Source organism: Echinops telfairi, unplaced genomic scaffold, assembly GCF_000313985.2.
Source record: "Echinops telfairi isolate 266 unplaced genomic scaffold, ASM31398v2 ScPeMD7_7474;HRSCAF=8512, whole genome shotgun sequence".
NCBI classification, from domain to species: Eukaryota; Metazoa; Chordata; class Mammalia; order Afrosoricida; family Tenrecidae; genus Echinops; species Echinops telfairi.
Genome location: NW_022111378.1, coordinates 6,023,533 through 6,042,708, shown reverse-complemented (window position 1 = coordinate 6,042,708; position 19,176 = coordinate 6,023,533). Strand labels below are relative to the sequence as shown.

At 44.6% G+C, this 19,176-nt stretch overlaps 1 protein-coding gene across 2 annotated transcripts in view; it reads right to left on the bottom strand.

Annotated features, from left to right (window-relative positions):
• The window catches only part of LOC101643983 (protein FAM107B), a 331,769-nt gene that overhangs the window by 139,397 nt on the left and 173,196 nt on the right, over positions 1-19,176 (bottom strand). Inside the window, exon 3 of one of the 2 annotated variants that reach the window (XM_045285622.1) lies at positions 18,241-18,301. In XM_045285622.1, the coding sequence (XP_045141557.1) occupies positions 18,241-18,301 (61 nt within the window). Of the gene's footprint in view, positions 1-18,240; positions 18,302-19,176 lie in introns of those variants that run through there. The other variant, XM_045285623.1, reaches the window with a different exon arrangement.

Here is a 19,176-nt window from a genome sequence, read left to right as displayed (position 1 = left end):
TAGGAGCCCTGATAGCATAGCGGGCATTGGACTGTTAACTGCAAAACATCAGCAAATTGCAAGGTCAGCATTTCAAAACCACCAGTCATTCCATGAGAGAAAAAAGAGGCTTTCTACTGCCATAGAGAATTACAGTCTCAGAAACCCACAGGGGTAATTCTAATTTGTAGTATCGGGTCTCTGTGAGTCAGAATTGACTTGATGGGGGTGAGTTTGTTTGTTTGTTTGTTTGTTTGTTTGTTTGTTTGTTTGTTTTGAAGATACTCACACAGGGATATGTGGCTACATAAGAGCAGGTAATGAAGACCAGCTAGGAAACGAAATGAGAGTTCCCATATGCAAGATTAGTGGCCTGCTGTGTGACGGGAGGACTGGCAAAGGTGGACTAGATGTGAGAAAGAATGCAATGAGACTCAATAGGATTGATATGGAGGTCAAGTGGAAAGAAGAAGAGTCAGGAGTTGCCATTGACGGTGACAGCTTGGGCAGAAATTGTCCAATCAGAAAGAAGAGCCAAGTTTGAGAGACATTTGTTACTGTCTCTGCTTCTTCCAGATGTAAACACAAAGCGCTGACAGAGTTGATTCTTCTAGACCAGTGGTTCTCAACCTTCCTAATGCTTTGACCCTTTAATACAGTTCCTCATGCTGTGGTGACCCCCAACCATCAGATTATTTTTGTTGCTACTTCATACCTGTACTTTTGCTACTGTTATGAATTGTAATGTAAATATCTGATAGGTAGGATGTATTAAGTGATCCCTGTGAAAGGATCGTTCAACCCCAAAGGGGCTGAGACCCCCTGGTTGAAAACTGCTGTTCTAGATGGAAACATAAAGCCCTAATAGAGTAAAGCCACAGACAGATTTAAACCATAGACAGACGCTCAACAGCATAACAAAAATTAATTGAGGTTAAGGCTCTCATTTCTCAACTTTATCCTAATCAAAGCATGACTATTTGATGCGTGTGGCAAATTCCAAGAACCTCACCCTGCCTAATATGACCTCCTAACCAGGATCTAAGAAGATTTGACTTTCTAAACAGTGCCAGATCTAAGACCTATGACACCGTGCTCAGAGGAGACCGGTATAAAATGAATCAGGAACTCTCTTAGTAGGTGTTGCTTCCAAACTCTCAGTTCTCTGCAGGCGCCAGACTGCTGAAATGGCCAAGGGCACCGTTCTGTGAAGGAGCCCGAGGGAGTCATCACTCCAACATGCGGCAGCTAACCTCAACGCTGGCAGTTCAAACGCAGTGTGAAGAAAGAGGAGCCCGTCTGCCCGTAGGAAGATTTGTAGTCTTCGAAACCCCTGGGGAGACGTCCCACTTTGCCATGTAAGGCTGCTATGCTTCGAAATGGGCTTGACAGCAGTGGGATAGGGCTTTCAATTCAACCAGGTCTTGGATGAATTCTAGCTTCAGCCCCTTTACTTTGTGGGCCCTTGAGTGCTTAACCTTTCAAGCTTGAATTTTCTCATTTGCAAACTGGGACTGTTAAGGAATACTGCATAAGAATGACACATGAAGTATTCATGACACATGACACATGAAGAATGACACATGAGGTATTCATGACACATGACACATGAAGAATGACACATGAGGTATTCATGACACATGAAGAATGACACATGAAGTATTCCTTAGCATGCCTAGTGCATTATGAATACTGAAGAAATGTTTCTTTAGTATTGTTAATGTTAACTCAAGATACAGAAAAAAACGTAAGTAATATGCTGAGCAAATAATCAGAGAAAATGGGATTGTATGAAGAAAAATGGGGCATCAGGATTGGAGGAAGGCTTATTTTATTTAGTACTTTTTAAAATAAATCATTTATAGGGGGCTCTTATAGCTCTTATCCCAATCCATACATACATCCATTATGTCAAGCACATTTATACATATGTTGCCATCATCCTTTTCAAAACACTTTCTTTTGCTTGAGCCCTTGGTATCAGCTTATTTCCCCCCTCCTCACACTCCATCCCTTATGAATCCTTAATAATTTATAAAGTATTGTTTTTCCATGTCTTACACCAACCACAGTCTCCCTTCACCCACTTTTCTGTTGTCCATCCCCCTGGGAGGGGGTTATATGTAGATCATTGTGATCAGTTTCCCCTTTATCCCCCACCTTCCTATTATCCTCCAGGTATCACTACTCTCATTATTGGTCCTAAGGGGTTTATCTGTCCTGGATTCCCTGTGTTTCCAGTTCTGATCTGTACTAGTGTAAGGTAGAATTGGGGTCATGATAGTGGGGCGGGGGCGGGGAGGAAGCATTAAAGAACTAGAGGAAAGTTGTATGTTTCATCGGTGCTATACTGCACCCTGACTGCCTCATCTCTTCTTTGTGACCCTTCTGTAAGGGAATGTCCTGGGCCTTGGGTCTCCACTCTGCACTCCCCTTCATTCACATTGAGATGATTTTTTGTTCTGGGTCATTTTTTTTTAATTCTATTTTCTAATTAAATCATTTTATTGGGGGCTTGTACAACTCATCACAATCCATACATAATCCATTATGTCAAACACATTTGTATATTTGTTGCCATCATCATTTTTAATTGTTTTGGGTCTTTGATGCCTGATACCTGATTCCATCGACACCTCATGATCACACAGACTGGTGTGCTTCTTCTATGTGGGCTTTGTTTCTTCTCAGCTAGATGGCTGCTTGTTTACCTTCAAGCCTTTAAGACTCCAGATGCTATATCTTTTGATAGCCGAGCACCATCAGCTTTCTTCACCACATTTGCCTATACACTCATTTTGTCTTCAGCTATTGTGTTGGAAAGGTGAGTATCACAGAATGTTGGGTTATTAGAACAAAGTGTTCTTGTTCTAATTAAGAGAGTACTTGAGTAGAGGCCCAATGTCTGTCTGCTCCCTTAATATTTAACATATAAATATATGTACATAGATCTATTTTCCTATTGTTATATATAAATATATTTACATATGTACATGTCTGTATTTAGACCTCTATAAATGCCCTTTGCCTCCTAGTTCTTTTCTCTATTTCCTTTTACTTTCCTCTTGTCTCACTATCATGTTTGGCCTACATTCAGGTTTCAGTAATTCTTCTTGGTACCTTGCCCTTGTTCAAGCCCCACCAGGAATTCTACTCCCTCCTAGCCATCAATTTTAGATTGCTTGTTGTTCCCTTGTCCCTGGGTTAGTTGCCACCCTCCTTCCTTTCCCCTGCCTCCCCTTCTCCTGGGCCCCCCAGAACCTTCGGTCCCATTGTTTTCTCTTCCGGATTGTTTATCCCACCTATCTTATCTAGATAGACATGCAGAGACAATAATAAGCACAAAAACAAGACAAAGCAAAACAAAACAACAAAAGAAAACAAAAAGCAAAAGAACAACAAAAAAACCAACAACACAAAAAAGAAAAGCCTATAAATAATTCCAGGTCTGTTTGTTGACCTTTATGAGTATTTACTGGTTGAGTCTGATGGGTGCCATGCTCTGACTCCAATATCTATTTTTGGTATTCCTTGGGACAGTGTTGCTTTGCTCCCCTTGCTGCTCTGTGGCACGCTCTTAGTGTTTCAGCCCAGTGTGGTGGGGTCAGATCAGGCACAATTCCCACAGTCTTCAGTGTTGTCCCCCATAGCGCAATGGGTCAGCGAGGATGTCATGTCTCGTGTGGCGGAAGGCTTATTAACAGTCTTCGATAAGCTGATAACACAACCTTGCTTGCTAAAAATGAGAAGGACTTGAAGCACTTGCTGGTGAAATCCAAGGATTTGGGCCTTCAGCATGGATTACAACTCAATGTGAATAAGACCAAAATCCTCACAACTGGACCAATAATAGGTAATATCATGATAAATGGAGAAAAGATTGAAGTTGTCAAGGATTTTGTCTTACTTGTATCCATAATCCATGCTCATGGAAGCAGCAGCCAAGAGATCAAAAGATGTGTTGCATTTGGTAATTCTGCTGCATAGATCTCTTTAGAGTATTGAAAAGCAAGGATGTTACTTGGTATTTCCAGTTGCCTGCTATGCATGTGAAAGTTGGACACTGAATAAGGAAGGCAGACAAAGAACGGATGCATTTGAATTGTGGAGCTGAATAAAGAACATTGTAAGACCATGAACTGTAAGACCATGAAAAGAACAAGCAAATCTCTCTTGGAAGAAGTACAGCAGAGTGCCCCTCAGAGGCAAGGATAGTGAAAGTTACATACTTTGGACCTGTGGTCAGGAAAGGCCAGTCCCTGGAGGAGGGAATCCTGCTTGGTAAAGTAGAGGCAGTGAAAACAAAGGCCCTTAGTGAGATGGATTGGCACAGTGGCTGCAACAATCTGTTCAAGTGTAGGAACCAGTGTGAGGATGGCGCAGGCTGGGGAGGGGTTGGTTCTGTTATGAATGGGGTTGCTATGGGTCAGAGCTGACTCCTTGGCACCCAAGAACAATAACAACAAGCGACAAGGAGTGGAGGAAGTAGGAGTCACTTGCCAGAATCTTTACAACTCTTTGTTTTCTGGGCAGCTTAAACCCACGGAGATGTCTTCTAGAGGTGTGCAGGGCAGCATCGGAAATCACCATGTTGGTAGAGACGGTCCCTTGGAAGTCTGCAGAGGAGACGCTTTCCTTGCCTCTTCCGGTCCCTGGGGGCTTGGGGCATTCCGTGCCCTCTACAGCTGTATTACTGCCCTCTCTGGTTGTCTTCACATGGTCTGCTCTTCATATTTGAGTCTTCTCCTCTTTTGCCCTTACCAGGACACCTGTCATTAGATTTAAGACCCCCTCTATAGAATCCAGAATGATCTCCTATTAAAATTCTTAACTTACATCCATAAAAATCATTTCTCCTAGTAAGGTCTCATCCACAGGTCTCAGGCATGATTGTTTTTGTTTTTTGGTGATTGGTGAGCATCTCCATCCACTCACTACCAGGATCAGAGTGCTCACTCATTCTGCGTGAGCCTAACGCCAACATGGCAGAAGGTAAGACTCCTTGGTGCCACGTAGTACCTCCGCACAGTGCTTGTTGAACCCAGGAACACTGCATCCCAGCACGGACAGAATTGCACACAGGCCACCGTGCTGACCATCCAGGGCTGTGCAGAATGCCCTTTGGACCTGCTTTGCTTCTGTGGCTCAGAACAAGCCAAAGGCAATTGGTCCCCTTGGTCAGTTTCTCCTTGAGTAAAAAGTCTTACATTTTCCACGACTGTTTCTCACAGTGGAGTCATGCTTGATCAAAATCCATCTAAACAGTGGTGGGCACCCGGCCAGCCAGGCAAACGCTCATCAGGAATTTACATCATCAGCACGAGGTGTTCGGCCCAGCCCTCCACAGAGGACACGCTGGCATGTCCTCCGGCTTCCCTTGAAAGCAGAAGGCCTGCTGGAGTCGCCGGTGGGCCTGTGGTTTCCCCCAGACCTCCAACTCCCCCAGTCCTCTTGGTGAAGTAGGAAGTGGATTCTCAGCTCTCCAGCCACACCCACCTATTAAATAGTTGTTTCCTGGGGATACCCCGCATCGTTGCAGAATGTTCTGTAATATTCCATGACTGCTAGCCAGAGCCCCTGAACAGTAGACTATTAGCCTCTTACACAGAAGAAAATATCACTGCAGGGACCTTTGGGGAATTGTGTAAAGCTCCCTTGCTGGGAGCCCAAGACTCTTGTTTCCGCCTATGTTTCCATAGCGACGCCACCCTCCCCCCCAGCCTCCTCCCACCCCTGCGCGCACTCTTGCTGTCTCTCTCTACCTGCCTTTCTGCTCAAGGAGCAAAAAACCACAACAGTATTCTCCATCGAACTACATAAAACAGTTGAAGAACTTCTTCTTGCATGAAAATGTCTATGGTTTAGTGTTTGTTGGTGGGCTTGTCCTGTACCCCCCTTTTCTGTTGATGCGTCTCCCTTGAGATAAACCAGAGGTTTAAAATTCAAACCCCTTCAGGGACCAGACGAGGTGGGTGTGTGTCACCTCAAGAAGCCACTGGAGTTGTTTGTTTTTTTTTAACTGCTTAGGGATATAATCCAGGTTTGATCAGTTCCTACAATGTCCCAAGAGAAAGAAAATCCTCAGTGTTTTACGTTTAATGGAAAATTGAAAATGAACCAATTGGAAGGCATTTTTTAAACTGCAAAACAAATTATGCGCATCTACAAGCTGAGTTTTTAAATGCTGTTAAAACCACCTACTCAGGTTTTCAGAATGACTTGTCTTCTGCATATCTGTCTATTAACCCTGACGTATGACCCGTTAGAAAAAGGGCTTCGTGAACATTTTCCTACTGAAGTTTACTGTCTTTCTCTCATCATCTCCCTGTGATGAAGGCTAAGAAACCAGAGGTGTTATTACCAAAATGATAAAAAAAAAAAAAAAAGGCTGAAAAGAGGGCGAGCGACACAAATGACTCTATAAATCTGATCAGAATCAACCAGAAGTTCAGCTGGTTATCAGAGTGCATGTTTAGGGACTAAAAACAAATAAATCAACGAGTACGTTATTCAAATTCTTCCTTCTCCTCAAATAGTCAAACAAGCTCAAAGCGAGTTGTCTGCAGCGGTATTTCTTTAAGTAAATAAAATGTTCTGCTTGTCAACTTCAAGCTGAAAACCGTCTTTGGTTTTACTCATCATTAATCACGCCCACAGAGCACTGGCCCTCCGACATCCAGTCAAAGACCAAGCGAGGCCCTCCCTGCGTGTCAGAGCAGACTGGACTCCACCGAGTTTTCAGTTGCTGGGGGGTTTCAGTAGACTGCCAGGTCTTTCTTCCAAGGTGCCTCTTGGCACTCAAACCCCTAAGCTTTTTGTTCACCACTGAGCATGTTACCTGTTTGCCCCACACAGGATTCAGGAAGAAGTCCAATAACTTTAAGCAGCCGGGAATGCCACAATTTTGACCACTGAATGAGGTAGTTGTCAAAGCAGCTGTTTTGCATTTTCTCTCTGTTTTATTTTTTTTCTCCAGATATGGTTGTGTCTAACGCTGTGACATACCACCGAGACCCCTTCTTAGATGAGGTCCCCTAGGAACAAACCCTGAGACAAGGATTCTGACAAGGAGGCAGTAGACTTAAAGGCTGTGGGAGAAGACAAGGAAGGGAACGTCTTCCCAAACAGGTGAGTTCTTGAGCCGGCTACAGGATGCGTGTGGTCCAGTGATCCCCATGTAAGGGGAAAAATCCACCAGTGATGGGGTGAGGTGTGTTACAGAGGGTGTGGGGGTAGGTACAGGAAAGCCTTCCGACAGAGGTGTGCAGGTGCCGGAAGCAGGGCCCTGTGTGCACTGAGGTGTAAGGGTATGGGGACACACACCTAACTTGACCAGCCCCTCCTCTTTGACCTTTGACACAACCCACCGATCTTGTCTTAATATTATGCAAAGTCCTGTGTAAACTCCACCTTAGGGCAAGGCTCTTGGAAGCTTTGAGAGTCAGAAACTTCCCATTTTTTTTCATATACATCGTGACAATCCGTTGGAATTTTTTAAAGATCGTCATTTGAAGCCTTCATTCCGTGAGGGGAAGGAGCCCAAGTAGCACCATAGTTACGTGTTGGGCTGCGAACAGCAGTTTGATACCGCCTGGTGCTTTGTGGGAGGACGATGGGGCTTTCTAGTTCTGTACAGAGTTACAGAGCAGTTCTACCCTGTGGCAGTAGGTGTGTGTGTGTGCATGAGAGAGAGAGAGAGAGAGAGACCCTGAGAATAAAAAGGAAAGAGAAGGCTGGTTGGGCATCCAGATTCACGGCTTGTAATACAAGTTCCATGTTTTTTATTCACATGGAAGGGGAAAGAGGGAGGTGCGTGCAGAAATTCCACAAGGGGAGACATTTCAGGACCACTGGCTTTACAGTTGGGTTACCCTGCTCCATGTACCTCTTCCATCATGTCTGGTTTGGGATTTTTGCAAAGGGCCAACATCAAATTTCACAATCACCCATAAAACATCAATTGCTTTTAAGAAAAGAAATCATGTAGAAACACACCTTGTGACATCAAAAAAATAAAAAGGCAGGTTGACTCCAAGTGTTAGCACACTGCATTCCAGAGAAGCCCTGCCACTTTCATCCCTGGTAACTGAGTCACGTGAGCTTGGGCTAACGTCTGGACGGCTCTGTGCCTCCGCTCTCTGCTGTGGTAAGGGTTCGGCGGGCCGGGCGGAGTCTTGGAAGGCACATGGGCACAATTCCTAAAGCGCACAGTTGGTTGCGCAGTGCATTGCCTGCTTGCGGCACCCATTTCAAGGACAGGTGCCCCAGTGCGTCCACAGAGAACGCAGGGGATGAGCCCCCACTCTCGTTCTCAGTTGTACCCTATTTTCCCTTTAGCAAACAATGAGCGGCTTGTTGAATTACCTGAATCATAATTTTGAAAATCTGGGAACAATTAGCTTCCTGCCCATGGAGTAGCAAGGATGGCTCCCTGGGTGACCTTGAGGAGGATGGGTGTGTGGTTACAAAGCCGTGGGCGGTAATATCACTTAATAGATTTTGCCCACAGGAGTTCCGAGGGCTTTCAAACCCTATTAGATGATTCAGAGACCTTCTCAATGCAACATGGTAGTGAGCTGAAACCAGGTGCCACTAGTAGGCCTTGTGGCGGGCATGGTGGCTCAGGACTTGGGCAGCGCAATCCGAGAGGAGCGCTTTGCCCTGGGAGCCAGATCCAGCTCTGCTCCCGTGTTGGCCACAGGCTGGGAAAGCCCAAGAAGTCCTACTCGGCAGTAGAGGGTCTCTCTGACCTGGGACCACTTGATCGAAGGGGGTTTGGCTTTGTTGGCTTTCTCTGACAGGAATATATAAACATGCTGTTTGTGCAAATGATCCTCAAGTGGGTCTCAGTTTGTCACCTTTGAGGACTCTCAACTCAAAAGCCGGAATCTGAGCAACCCCAGGGGCTGTGCATCTCATATCGCCCAAGGAGCTCCTCAGAGCCTCACCTGGGGTTCGCTTCCCCTACAGGGGTTATACAACTACAGTCTTTTTCTTCTTGGACCTAATTTTAGTTGAAGAAATGTTCACCAGTTGGGGTTTGTTACTTTACGATTAAGAAACCTACAAACCACAGGAAATGAGGCCTTCCCTGAACACAGATGACAGGGCCCCACTCAGCTTGAGGAACCGTTAGCAAGAGGAGGCTGTTCTGATGAAAACTACTGGGTGATGTAAAATGTCTTCAGTTTACAGGACTTCCCCCTGCTGTGATCAAAGTGTTGCAACTCTGAGGACCAGCAGCGTCCACAACCTAAAAGGTAGTCAGGATCCTGTAAGGGGCTTGACTTGAAAACATATTTGAAAGTCTTTTCAGCATTCAAAAACACGGGGCCTGCTTCTCAAGCAATACGTGGATAAGAAAAGTGGCAAGATTGGGCCAACATGTCAAAAGCACATTTCAATGAAAAATGTCCATTTATAGAGCTATCAGCAAGGATACAACTCCTTGCTGTGTCCAGGAGTTCAGAAGACAGGACCATCATAACAGGGCACCACTGAGGCCAGTCTGGACACAGAAGCCTTTCAAGAAAGGATAGCTAAACCCCATGACTCCATTTTCAGACAAATAATAGACGAGTCCATAAAGCAGAAGGAGAACATGAGCGAGGTCCAGACTCCTTAGAATCCCCAGCTGTCTGAGATCAAAGGGCAGCGTTTATCCAGGGACAGAGCCTTGCAGGGTGGGAAAGGGAGGAGGTATGGAAACAGAGAGAGGACGCGGAATAAGGGACACAAGCCTGTGGGGATTGCCATCAAGGATGTGAAACAAAATGTGCGTGAAATGTTGAATGGAAAATGGATTTGCTTTGTAAACCCCCAGCCAATTCACCATCAAAAGTTAAAACCGAAAAAGAAAATATAGCTGGATGGAAAATGTAAAGCGGAGTGACAGTTTGGCAGTTCCTCGAGAAGTCGAACATAGAGCATGACCCAGAAACCCCAAATCTAGGTATGGAACCCGGAAAAGTGATGGCTGGGGTGGAAACAAGCTTGCACACGCATGCTCATGATAACAGCACTCTCACAGAAGCCAAAGGGTAGACACAACCGGCTTGGCCATCAGCAGGGGAATGGATAAACAAAACATGGTCCACACAGGTGGTTCAGTGCCGTCCAGTCAATTCCGACTCACGAGGACCTTATCCGCCAACAGAGCGAAGCCCTGTCCAGTCCTGCGCCATCCGCACAATTGTTATGGGTGAGCGGTGGCTGCAACAGAAGATGTCACATGATCCGGCCATCAAGAGACATGAAACTCGAGTGCCTGCCCCAACACGGATATCATAGTGAGCCAAATAATTCTGTCCCAGAGGGACAAATACTGTAGGACACCACTTATATAAAACAACCACATAAGTCAACATAACAGTAATCAAAGCCTAGTCATAGTTACCAGGGGCGGAAGAAAGGAGGTGACAGGAAGTTTTTGCTCAGCACGTATTGGATTGAGGTGAAGAGTCAAGGGATTGGAAAAGCCTAGCACGAATGGTTGCACCACCTGAAGGATGATATCCGTGTCACTGACTGGACACGCAGCAATAGAAGTGTCTGTGGGTTGTTGTTACACCTATTGTCACAAGTTTTTTAAACAGAAAGCCTAGCTGTCCCATTCATTCCAATCGTTGTCAGCATGAGAATGAATAAGTTAATTAACATAGTACCTACTACCTCTGAAAGATTGAAAATTGGTATGATAGTTTCTATTCACGTGGCTGCAAATAAAATTAGTAAGTTTCTTTTGACTGTAAACCTGAGTCTCTGTACCAAAAAAAGAGAAAGAAATGTCCAAATGTAATTTTATTCCATAGTCATGCCTTTTATGGACTGTTGGCTTGTTGTTCCAGGAGGAACAGGAGCAACGATGAGATAATGGCTCATCATAAAATGCTTTCTCTAACGTATGAAGATAGAACAGTGGTAGAAGATTCTAGGAAAGGAACACGGTGCGAAGGAAAGGCAAGGAAAGAAGAGAGACTCCTGCAGGAAGGGAGGAGCACTTCGGGTATGGCAGCTGCTGAGAAGAGATACACTCACTCATTTCTGGTCTTTAGCTACTGGGAGGGTTCGGTTTTATGTGAACGTCAGTGGGCCAGGGTTCTCCCATGATATGATCAATCCAACACTGTGTGCCTCACTCTGTGATGGAATCTACTAGGAAGCGGCCAAGCAGAAAATCTCATCACAGTCTTGATACAATTGTGGGAGACTTCAGAGATTGGCTTTGTGTGCAAGCTAGCTCACTTCTACTCCTGCATCTGGATCAGGCATCTGGTTCATTGACTCCCTGTTACAACATCTGCCCATCCCAGGAGGCATCAGGGACTGCCAACCGTGGATTCATTCAGTCCATCTTGGATTCATTCAGCTCAGCATCTATCAGTCTGGTCTTCCTGCTTCATCCATGGTCCTGCTTCCTATTCATCAGCCCCTGTAGCTACAGGAGTCCGGAGAAGCCTCCAGCTGACAGCCGACCCACAGACTTGAACCAGATTGGTCTTACCTACTTCTACATTGGTGGGAGCCATTTCTTGCTATAAATCTCTTCTCACACACACACACACACACACACACACGCACACGCACACGTCACTGGTTTTGCTCATCCTCACTCAGTCACGTGGTCAGGCTTCAAATTGTGTTTTTTTGTTCTCTCATTAGGATTCATGGTCTCTTACCCATCACTATGAGTAAAGCAGCTTTGTTTTACTCTCTCTTAATAGGAGTATAAACAGCATCCCAGCTAAATCGAAAGAACTCAGATATCGAACATTTGTATCCACAATGCCTCCCCACAACCCCATATCACCTCTTTCCATCAGCGCATGCCTCTGCCTTCTCTTTTTCTATGCAGGGGTGACACGTATTGAGTTATGAACACAGCCCAGGTTTGGTTTTGCATTGCTAACAAATTTTAAACACTGATATTGTCGCAGAACATGTCATCTTTCAATAAAGGATCTAACTTCCCATTTAAGTCAACAGAATCCCTGCTGTTATGGAGCACACGGTCTGTCACGGTTAACATTGTGGGTCAACTTGGCTAGACCAAATCTCAGTCAATTGGCAGACATTGGATATGTTCTGTAACATAACACAATGGAACCTGATGAGATCAGTCAATCATTTGAGAAGGGAGTTTTCTTTGAAAAGGGGTGGCCTGCCGCCAGTTTATGCATGGATGTTCTGGCAAAACTCCCTCACCTAGTCTCTAGTTTCTGGGATGTAAGCCTGCAGAAACCTCCAGCCTGTACCTGACCTATGGGCTTAGAATCTTTCAGCCCCCCAATTGTATGAGCACTTTTCTTGAAATAAACCTCTCTATATATCAATGTCTATATCGATATATGTGCATAAATAAAGATATAGAGATAGATAAGAAGCCTTGGTGGTATAGCTCACATTCATTGAGCTGTGATCCCAATGGTCTGCAGTTTGAACCAACCAGCAGCTCCAGAGGAGAACAAATGGGCTAACTACTCCCATAAACCATGTCAGAAATGCACAGGGGGTTGCTATGAGTCAGCGTTGACTTGATGACAATGAGAGATCGCTGTGGATGTAGATACAGATACATAGACATAGACATAGCTATCTCACATCTCAAACCTCCAGAGAACCCAGATTCAGAAACAGTCTTATGGGGTCTTCATCGAATGTCCTGTGATTCAGGGCTTTCCTAGGCTCAGGGAGAGGAGGGAGCTTACTATGGGGTGTGGTTACAGCTGGAAAACACCTTTCTCCATTAAAACCTCCATCCTTTTTTATCTGGTTGCTGATGTTTAAAATCCCTTTAATAGACACCAAGCCTTTTCATTCCGTAGGAACACTTGAGATTTAAAATAACCACCTATAGCCAAAGAGAGGTGACACAGTGATGGCACTGATGTATGCCAGCGTGCCAGCGTGTGCATGGCTGGCATAGCCTGATGCTGGCAGATAAACTGGGACTCGATGAGAATGAGCAGGGAAGTCTACTGAGGTGAAGCAGGGCACAGAGAGGTTAGGCCTCATCACCCTGCAGAACCCACCTTGCACTGATCAAGCTGAAACGAGATGTCTGTTGGCAGCCACCCATGCTATATCACATTCCACAGGACTGGTTGTAAATGGGCCACCCTATCCACTCAGCTAATATATCCACAGAGACCAGGGTCAGTCAGGCCATTCACTAAGAGTCACCATTGTGCACTGTAGGCTCAACACCCACTCAGAGCACCTGATAGGACAGGGCAGGGCTGTAATCTTCATGGCAGCAGATCACCAGGTCTTGATTCCTACAAAGCACTGTGCCACCAAGGCTCTTTCATTCATTCTTAAATGGCTCAATAGATACACAAACATTGGTGCTAAATTATTAGAGGGCAAACAACAGGTGATGACAGGTAAAGATTGAACATATTCCCGATTAACCTGGATGGACCCCTGTGGTATAAATTACAGACCACAGGATCAAGTGACAGGCACCTAGGGATTAGGCCACTAGACCGAATAGTGGGCTCAACTCAAAATAGGGATCACTTTAGATTCAGTTAATATATTTGTTGTTCACTTGAAAAACACCCTGGTCTATATTAGTTAATTAATTTCATAGCTGTGCTTGCAGGCCCAACTCATGTTGCAACTTAGAAAACGTCTTGAGCTCCTCTCCTCTTTCATGTTTCCTTCCCTATATACTCTTGTTTTTCAGCAGATACGGTATCCAACCTTGTGGAGCCCTGGTGGTGTAGTGGTTGCAAGTTGGGCTGCCATCTGCATGATCAGCAGTTCGAAACCACTAACAGCTCCACTAGAGAAAGACTGAACTTTTTACTCCGGTAAACAGTTACAGTCTCAGAAACCCACAGGGTTTCAGCATTGACTCAATGGCAGTGAGTCTGGTTTGGTTTTGGTCTCCTACATTTGGTCTTAGGTTTTCTGTGCCCATGTTTCACAGACCTCACTTAGCTCTTAAAAGAAAAAAAAAAAGCAAACACAGACATATTACTTTGATGACTAAGGTGCTCCTGACCCAAGTGCTGGTCTTTTCAACGGCCTTGTATGAGTACGAAAGCTGGGCAAAGAAAAGGGAATAGGCAAGAAGACTCAATGCAATCGATGCAATTAAAATGGTCGTGCCAGCAAAGGACACAGAAGAATGAACACAATCAGTGTTAGAAGAAATACAACCAGAATGCCCCTCAGAGGCATCATCAGAGAAGCATGATAACTAGAAAGGAGCACCTCGTTTGCTAAAGTGGAGGATCAGCAGCAATGAGGGAAAGCCTCAGTGGGAGGGCTGGACACAAAAGCCACAACCACAGACTCAACCATGCCAGTGACCATGAAGATGTGGCCCAGGACTGGGCAGCACGCATTCTGTTGTGCAATGGAACCACATTGAGGGCAACTAACAACAAAAAGCTCTGCGATAGGAAGACGTCCACAGCATTCTGCTTTCTCTTTCACTTACAGCTTACCGTATATACTCGAGTATAAGCTGAGTTTTTCAGCACATTTTTAATGCAGTTTTTGTGATAAAATTAGGTGGCTCAGCAGATATTCTGTGGGGGGTCTTATACTCGAGTATATACAGTACTTGTTGAAAGGTGACAATTTCTCTATGATCTGTGCTTTACTTTTTTAAAATTTATTTAAAGGTCATGTCTCGCCCTGGCTGGTGCAAATGTTTAACAGACTTAGCTGCTAACTGAAAGGCTGATGGCTGAGTTCACCATGGACACCTTGGAAAGACCCGGTGATCTGCTTCGGAAGCTCTGCCATTGGAAACCCTGTGGAGCACAGTAATACTCTGACACACATGGGGTGTGACACCAGGAGTCAGAATTCATTCAACAGCCACTGCTTGTTTTGGAAAAACACTTTGTCTAACTCCTACCAGAATGTCTAGCTTATAGTAGATATTCAATAAACATTTCTTGAATTAGTGTATTGTACCCAAGGAGATTTCAAAGAATGGTTCAAAAATATAATAGCTATGAATCGAATGGACTAAAACTCGTGGTACAAGTAGACTAAAGGCACAATGGATATATTCAGGAGTAAATTTTGGATAAAGAAGAGGTACCAAAGTCAGCGCATGGTTTAGGAACTAAGAGAAACTCCTCCTTGACATTTTTACTTAGATAATAAGGTGGTTAAGGAGCCTTAATAGCACACTGGGTTAAGTGGGTTACCCTTTGTCCTATAGGGTCACTATGAGTGGGAATCGGCTCTTCAGCAATGGATTAATAAAGTTACCAAAAGACCACTGTTTTGCAAAGACAAATGAAAAATGTATCCCCATATCTGACATCTGAAAACAGGAAGACAAGATGGAATAACAGATTTGTGACTAGACTTTGTATTTTATTTTCCACTGAATTAGTTTTTCCTGGAGATCTTTGCCTGCAAATGCATTTGCTGATGGGAAGCTTCAGCACTACACTGGATTTCTAGTGGCACTCTCTGAGCGCCCGGCGCTCTAGGATCCCCATGTCACACCGCAAGGTGTCCTGGGAGCACTTGCTGGAGTCAGCCCATGTCCCAGAAAAGCGTCAGTGCGTGGGGCCTTCCCTGCACATGAGGTCATTATAGGTAAACAAATGCCCATCAAATACATTGACCATCTTGCCAAGCGGGGAAATACCTTTTATAAGACCAGCTGGGAATATGTTTCCTGAAATCGTTTAACCTCAAAGTTTCCTGCTTGACCAACTTTCTATTGACCCAGCAATGACCATTATTCCAGCTTTATTGTCTAGATGAGGAATTGGAAATCAAAGAATTTTGTGTGAAAGTGACAGTCAGCAATTTTCAGGTGTATGGATATGCAAGTTCCAACCCTGCCCATATCCCGCTCTGAAGCTCTGAATTCCAAATTCCAAAGTCCATTACAAGCATCAGGAGCCCTGAGGAGTCTTCTGTGATCTTATTTCCCTAAAATAATTTTAATTACCTACTTTCCAGGTCTCCCAGTGACACTTAGATTACCTCTATCTGTTTACAAGGTTTCTCATGTTCTGGCCATACCAGTCTCGTAGAGATCATTTGGGTTTTGTTTTGTTTTGTTTTGTTGTGGGGGAGGGCCAAGTGCCAGGCCCTTTTCTTTTCTATCTCTAAGAAACCTAACAATGGGTATGATGTTGGCTCATATAAAATCTCATTTGATATGTTTTTACTGAGCATCCACCACATGACAGATACTGGCCAGGATACCAGGTTCCCCAATAAACAAGACGGAAAGGTCCCTGCTCTCTAGGAGATAATGAGAAAGAAATGATTAAAGGGAATGACAAACATAATAAAAGAAACAAGTAAGAGGCAATGGAGTGAAGAGTGATTTGGTGGAATGACAAGGTGGTCCGGGAAATGCTGAAGCACTCATTTGAACTGAGACCTGGTTGACAAGCAAGGAGCCAGACATGAGTATCCTAGGAAGAGATTACACTGAATTACAAAATGAGTCTCTGCCAGTAGCGACCACATCTCAAAGAAGCCCTCTTCTGACTCGGCTATCAAACACCAAACTCAAAGTAGGTAGAACAGAGAGGCTGGGAGTATTAAAGATTCAGCGGTGGTGATTAGACCCCTTCAACTAATGCTTGATTTTGATGTCCACTACATTGCATGGTCACTACTGATCTTAGTCACGAATTGCCATCAACTTGCCCATCTTGGCGTCTTTGTGTAGTTTCTCATGTTGTGATTGAGTGCCACCAGGTTGAGTACTACTCAGAGTGACCCTGCAGGACAGAGAAGACGTGCTCTAGAGGGTTTTCTAGGTGGAAATATTTATGGGGGCAGATCACCGTGTCTGTTTTTCCCAGAGTGGCTGGTAGGTTCAAACCATCGACCTTTCTGTTACAGCCGAGTGCTTAATCATTGTGCTATCAGAGCTCTTTGATATTGTGTCCTAGGAAGCCCTGTTTAGCGGTTGTGGCAGTTACATAATCTCCTGTCGACTTGAGTGAAGGGGTGGAGTCTAGCCTGTCAATCAGGTCACAGCCAATGATGACACTCAGTGGTCCTGGCCTTCTCCTGAGGATACTGGGAACTCCTGTCTTCCTCTCTCAACTTGACAATTCTGTTCTCTACGTTCAGCCACATGGAGCTACACTGATGGAGCTGGAGGAGCCATGTGGAGTCCCATGCCAGCACTGAGATGTTTCCACCGCCACTGGATCCAGGAGACTTTCCACTCACAGGTCCGTGATCTTCCTGCATTTGGTGTTATTGCATGTGTTGCGTGAGTCTGAAGGGGAATTTATAGACAGGTATTGGATATATGGGCTAATATCAGACTTCTGGACTTGATCAAGACTGGGCTGGGATGTCTTCTTAATATACAATTACTCTTTGATATAATGCTCTCTCTTGCACATATGTGAATCTCCCTAGATTTGTTTCTCTAATCTACCCAGACTAACACAGAGGTGAATAGCTTTAGTAAAGCTGCATATTTAACTATCCAATAACATTTTTTTTAATTGTAAACCTGTATATAAATCACATTTTCCTAGAGAACCCTAAAAATGTCAGTTCATGGGGAGGGAGGGGGAAAATGAGCAGCCGGTATTAAGGGCTCAAGTAGAAGGCAAATGTTTTGAGAATGATATGGCAACAAATGTACATCTGTGCTTGACACAATGGATGGATGTATAGATTGTGATAAGAATTGTACAAGCCCCCAATAAAATGATTTTTTAAAAAGTCAGTTCATAACTACATAGGAATTCCTGAGTGGTGAAAATGGTTTAGCGCTGAACTAACAGTCAAAAGATTGTCAGTTCAAATCCACCCAGGGGCTCTTTGGAAGACAGACTTGGCAGTCTGCTTGTGAAAGGCCCAAGCCTGGAAACTGAGGGCTGCACTTTCACTCTGCACACCTGGGGTCACCCAGAGTCAGAATCTTCTCAACAGCAACTGATGACAACAAGGTATTTTCAGTACAACTAAACTAGACATTTCTGAATCATTCTCATCATCTATTTAATTGTGAGTATTTGTTCATCAAGAACTGTAGCCCATTTCATGAAGAAGAAGGAGGAGGGGGAAGGGGAGAGGGAGGGAGAGGGGGAGGAGGAAAAGGCAGCTATTTTCTACATCACCACCAGATTGTCCAGATGTTGTCCTGGAACACATCAAGTTCCATTTCTAGCCATGTTTCCACACATTGAGAACATACAGATTTCCTTTGCAATCTGCAAAGTTTCTGGATGCTTTGAGCCAGGCTGTCAGCAGGAACCATTCAGGAAAGGAGCCACCCCGAACACACTCTACCTGATGTCATCTTCTGCTCCAACTCAGGGCATCTAGGTTCTTCTGGAGAATCATCCGCTGTCTGCATTCAGCCCCGCCAGTCAGAAAAACAGGGAGGGAAAAAACGCATTAATTTAACAGTAACTTTGTTTTCGTTTTTGTTTACAAACCAACTAAATCTACTAATGGCAACCTCCTAATGCAGATCAGCTGAGCTCTGGTGACACAGCAGTTAAGCACTTGGCTGCTAACTAAAGGGTTGGTGAGTCACCACCAACCCCCTACCCCACCCCGCCCACCCAGCAGCTCCACAGGAGAAAGAACTGGTGATCTAGTCCATAAGGTTACAGCGTAGAAACCCCTCTGGAGAAGTTCTGCTCTGAAACACATGAGGTTTTCATGAGTCAGAATGGACTTGACAGCAAATAGGCTGATAGGTAGGTTTATTGTGCCAACCTGGCCAAAAACACACATGGGATTAATAAGGTTGCAGTATAATTGAAGGGCAAAGAGATAAATGGCTCAGTGACCCTTGCCTTGCTTGTCTCTTGCTCTTTGATGATCGGACCAGTGTACAGCTACCTTAGCTAGTTCTCTGCCTCAACTTGCGAGCTACACTGCTGATATATACATCTCTTGAGCTTGGGACTGTCGGACCCTGTCATTTGGCTGACTGTTGGTGACCTGCCCTGCTGTTTGCTGTCTGTGGCTGGACTACCTGCATTGCTCTACAGAAGACTCAGCTGTCTGCTTCCTTGACTTGCACCCAGCAGCCCTCATGAGTTGAAGGACTGCCAGTGCATTAACTGTCTCATGGAAGTGAGTTGCACTGAGTCATTTGTATTGCTCTATAGACTAATTAGCTGTTTATTTCTTATGTTGTATATATATACATATATAATCATAAGTATCCTGGTTTTGTTTCTCTAGAGAACCCTGTTTTAACACATAGGCCGA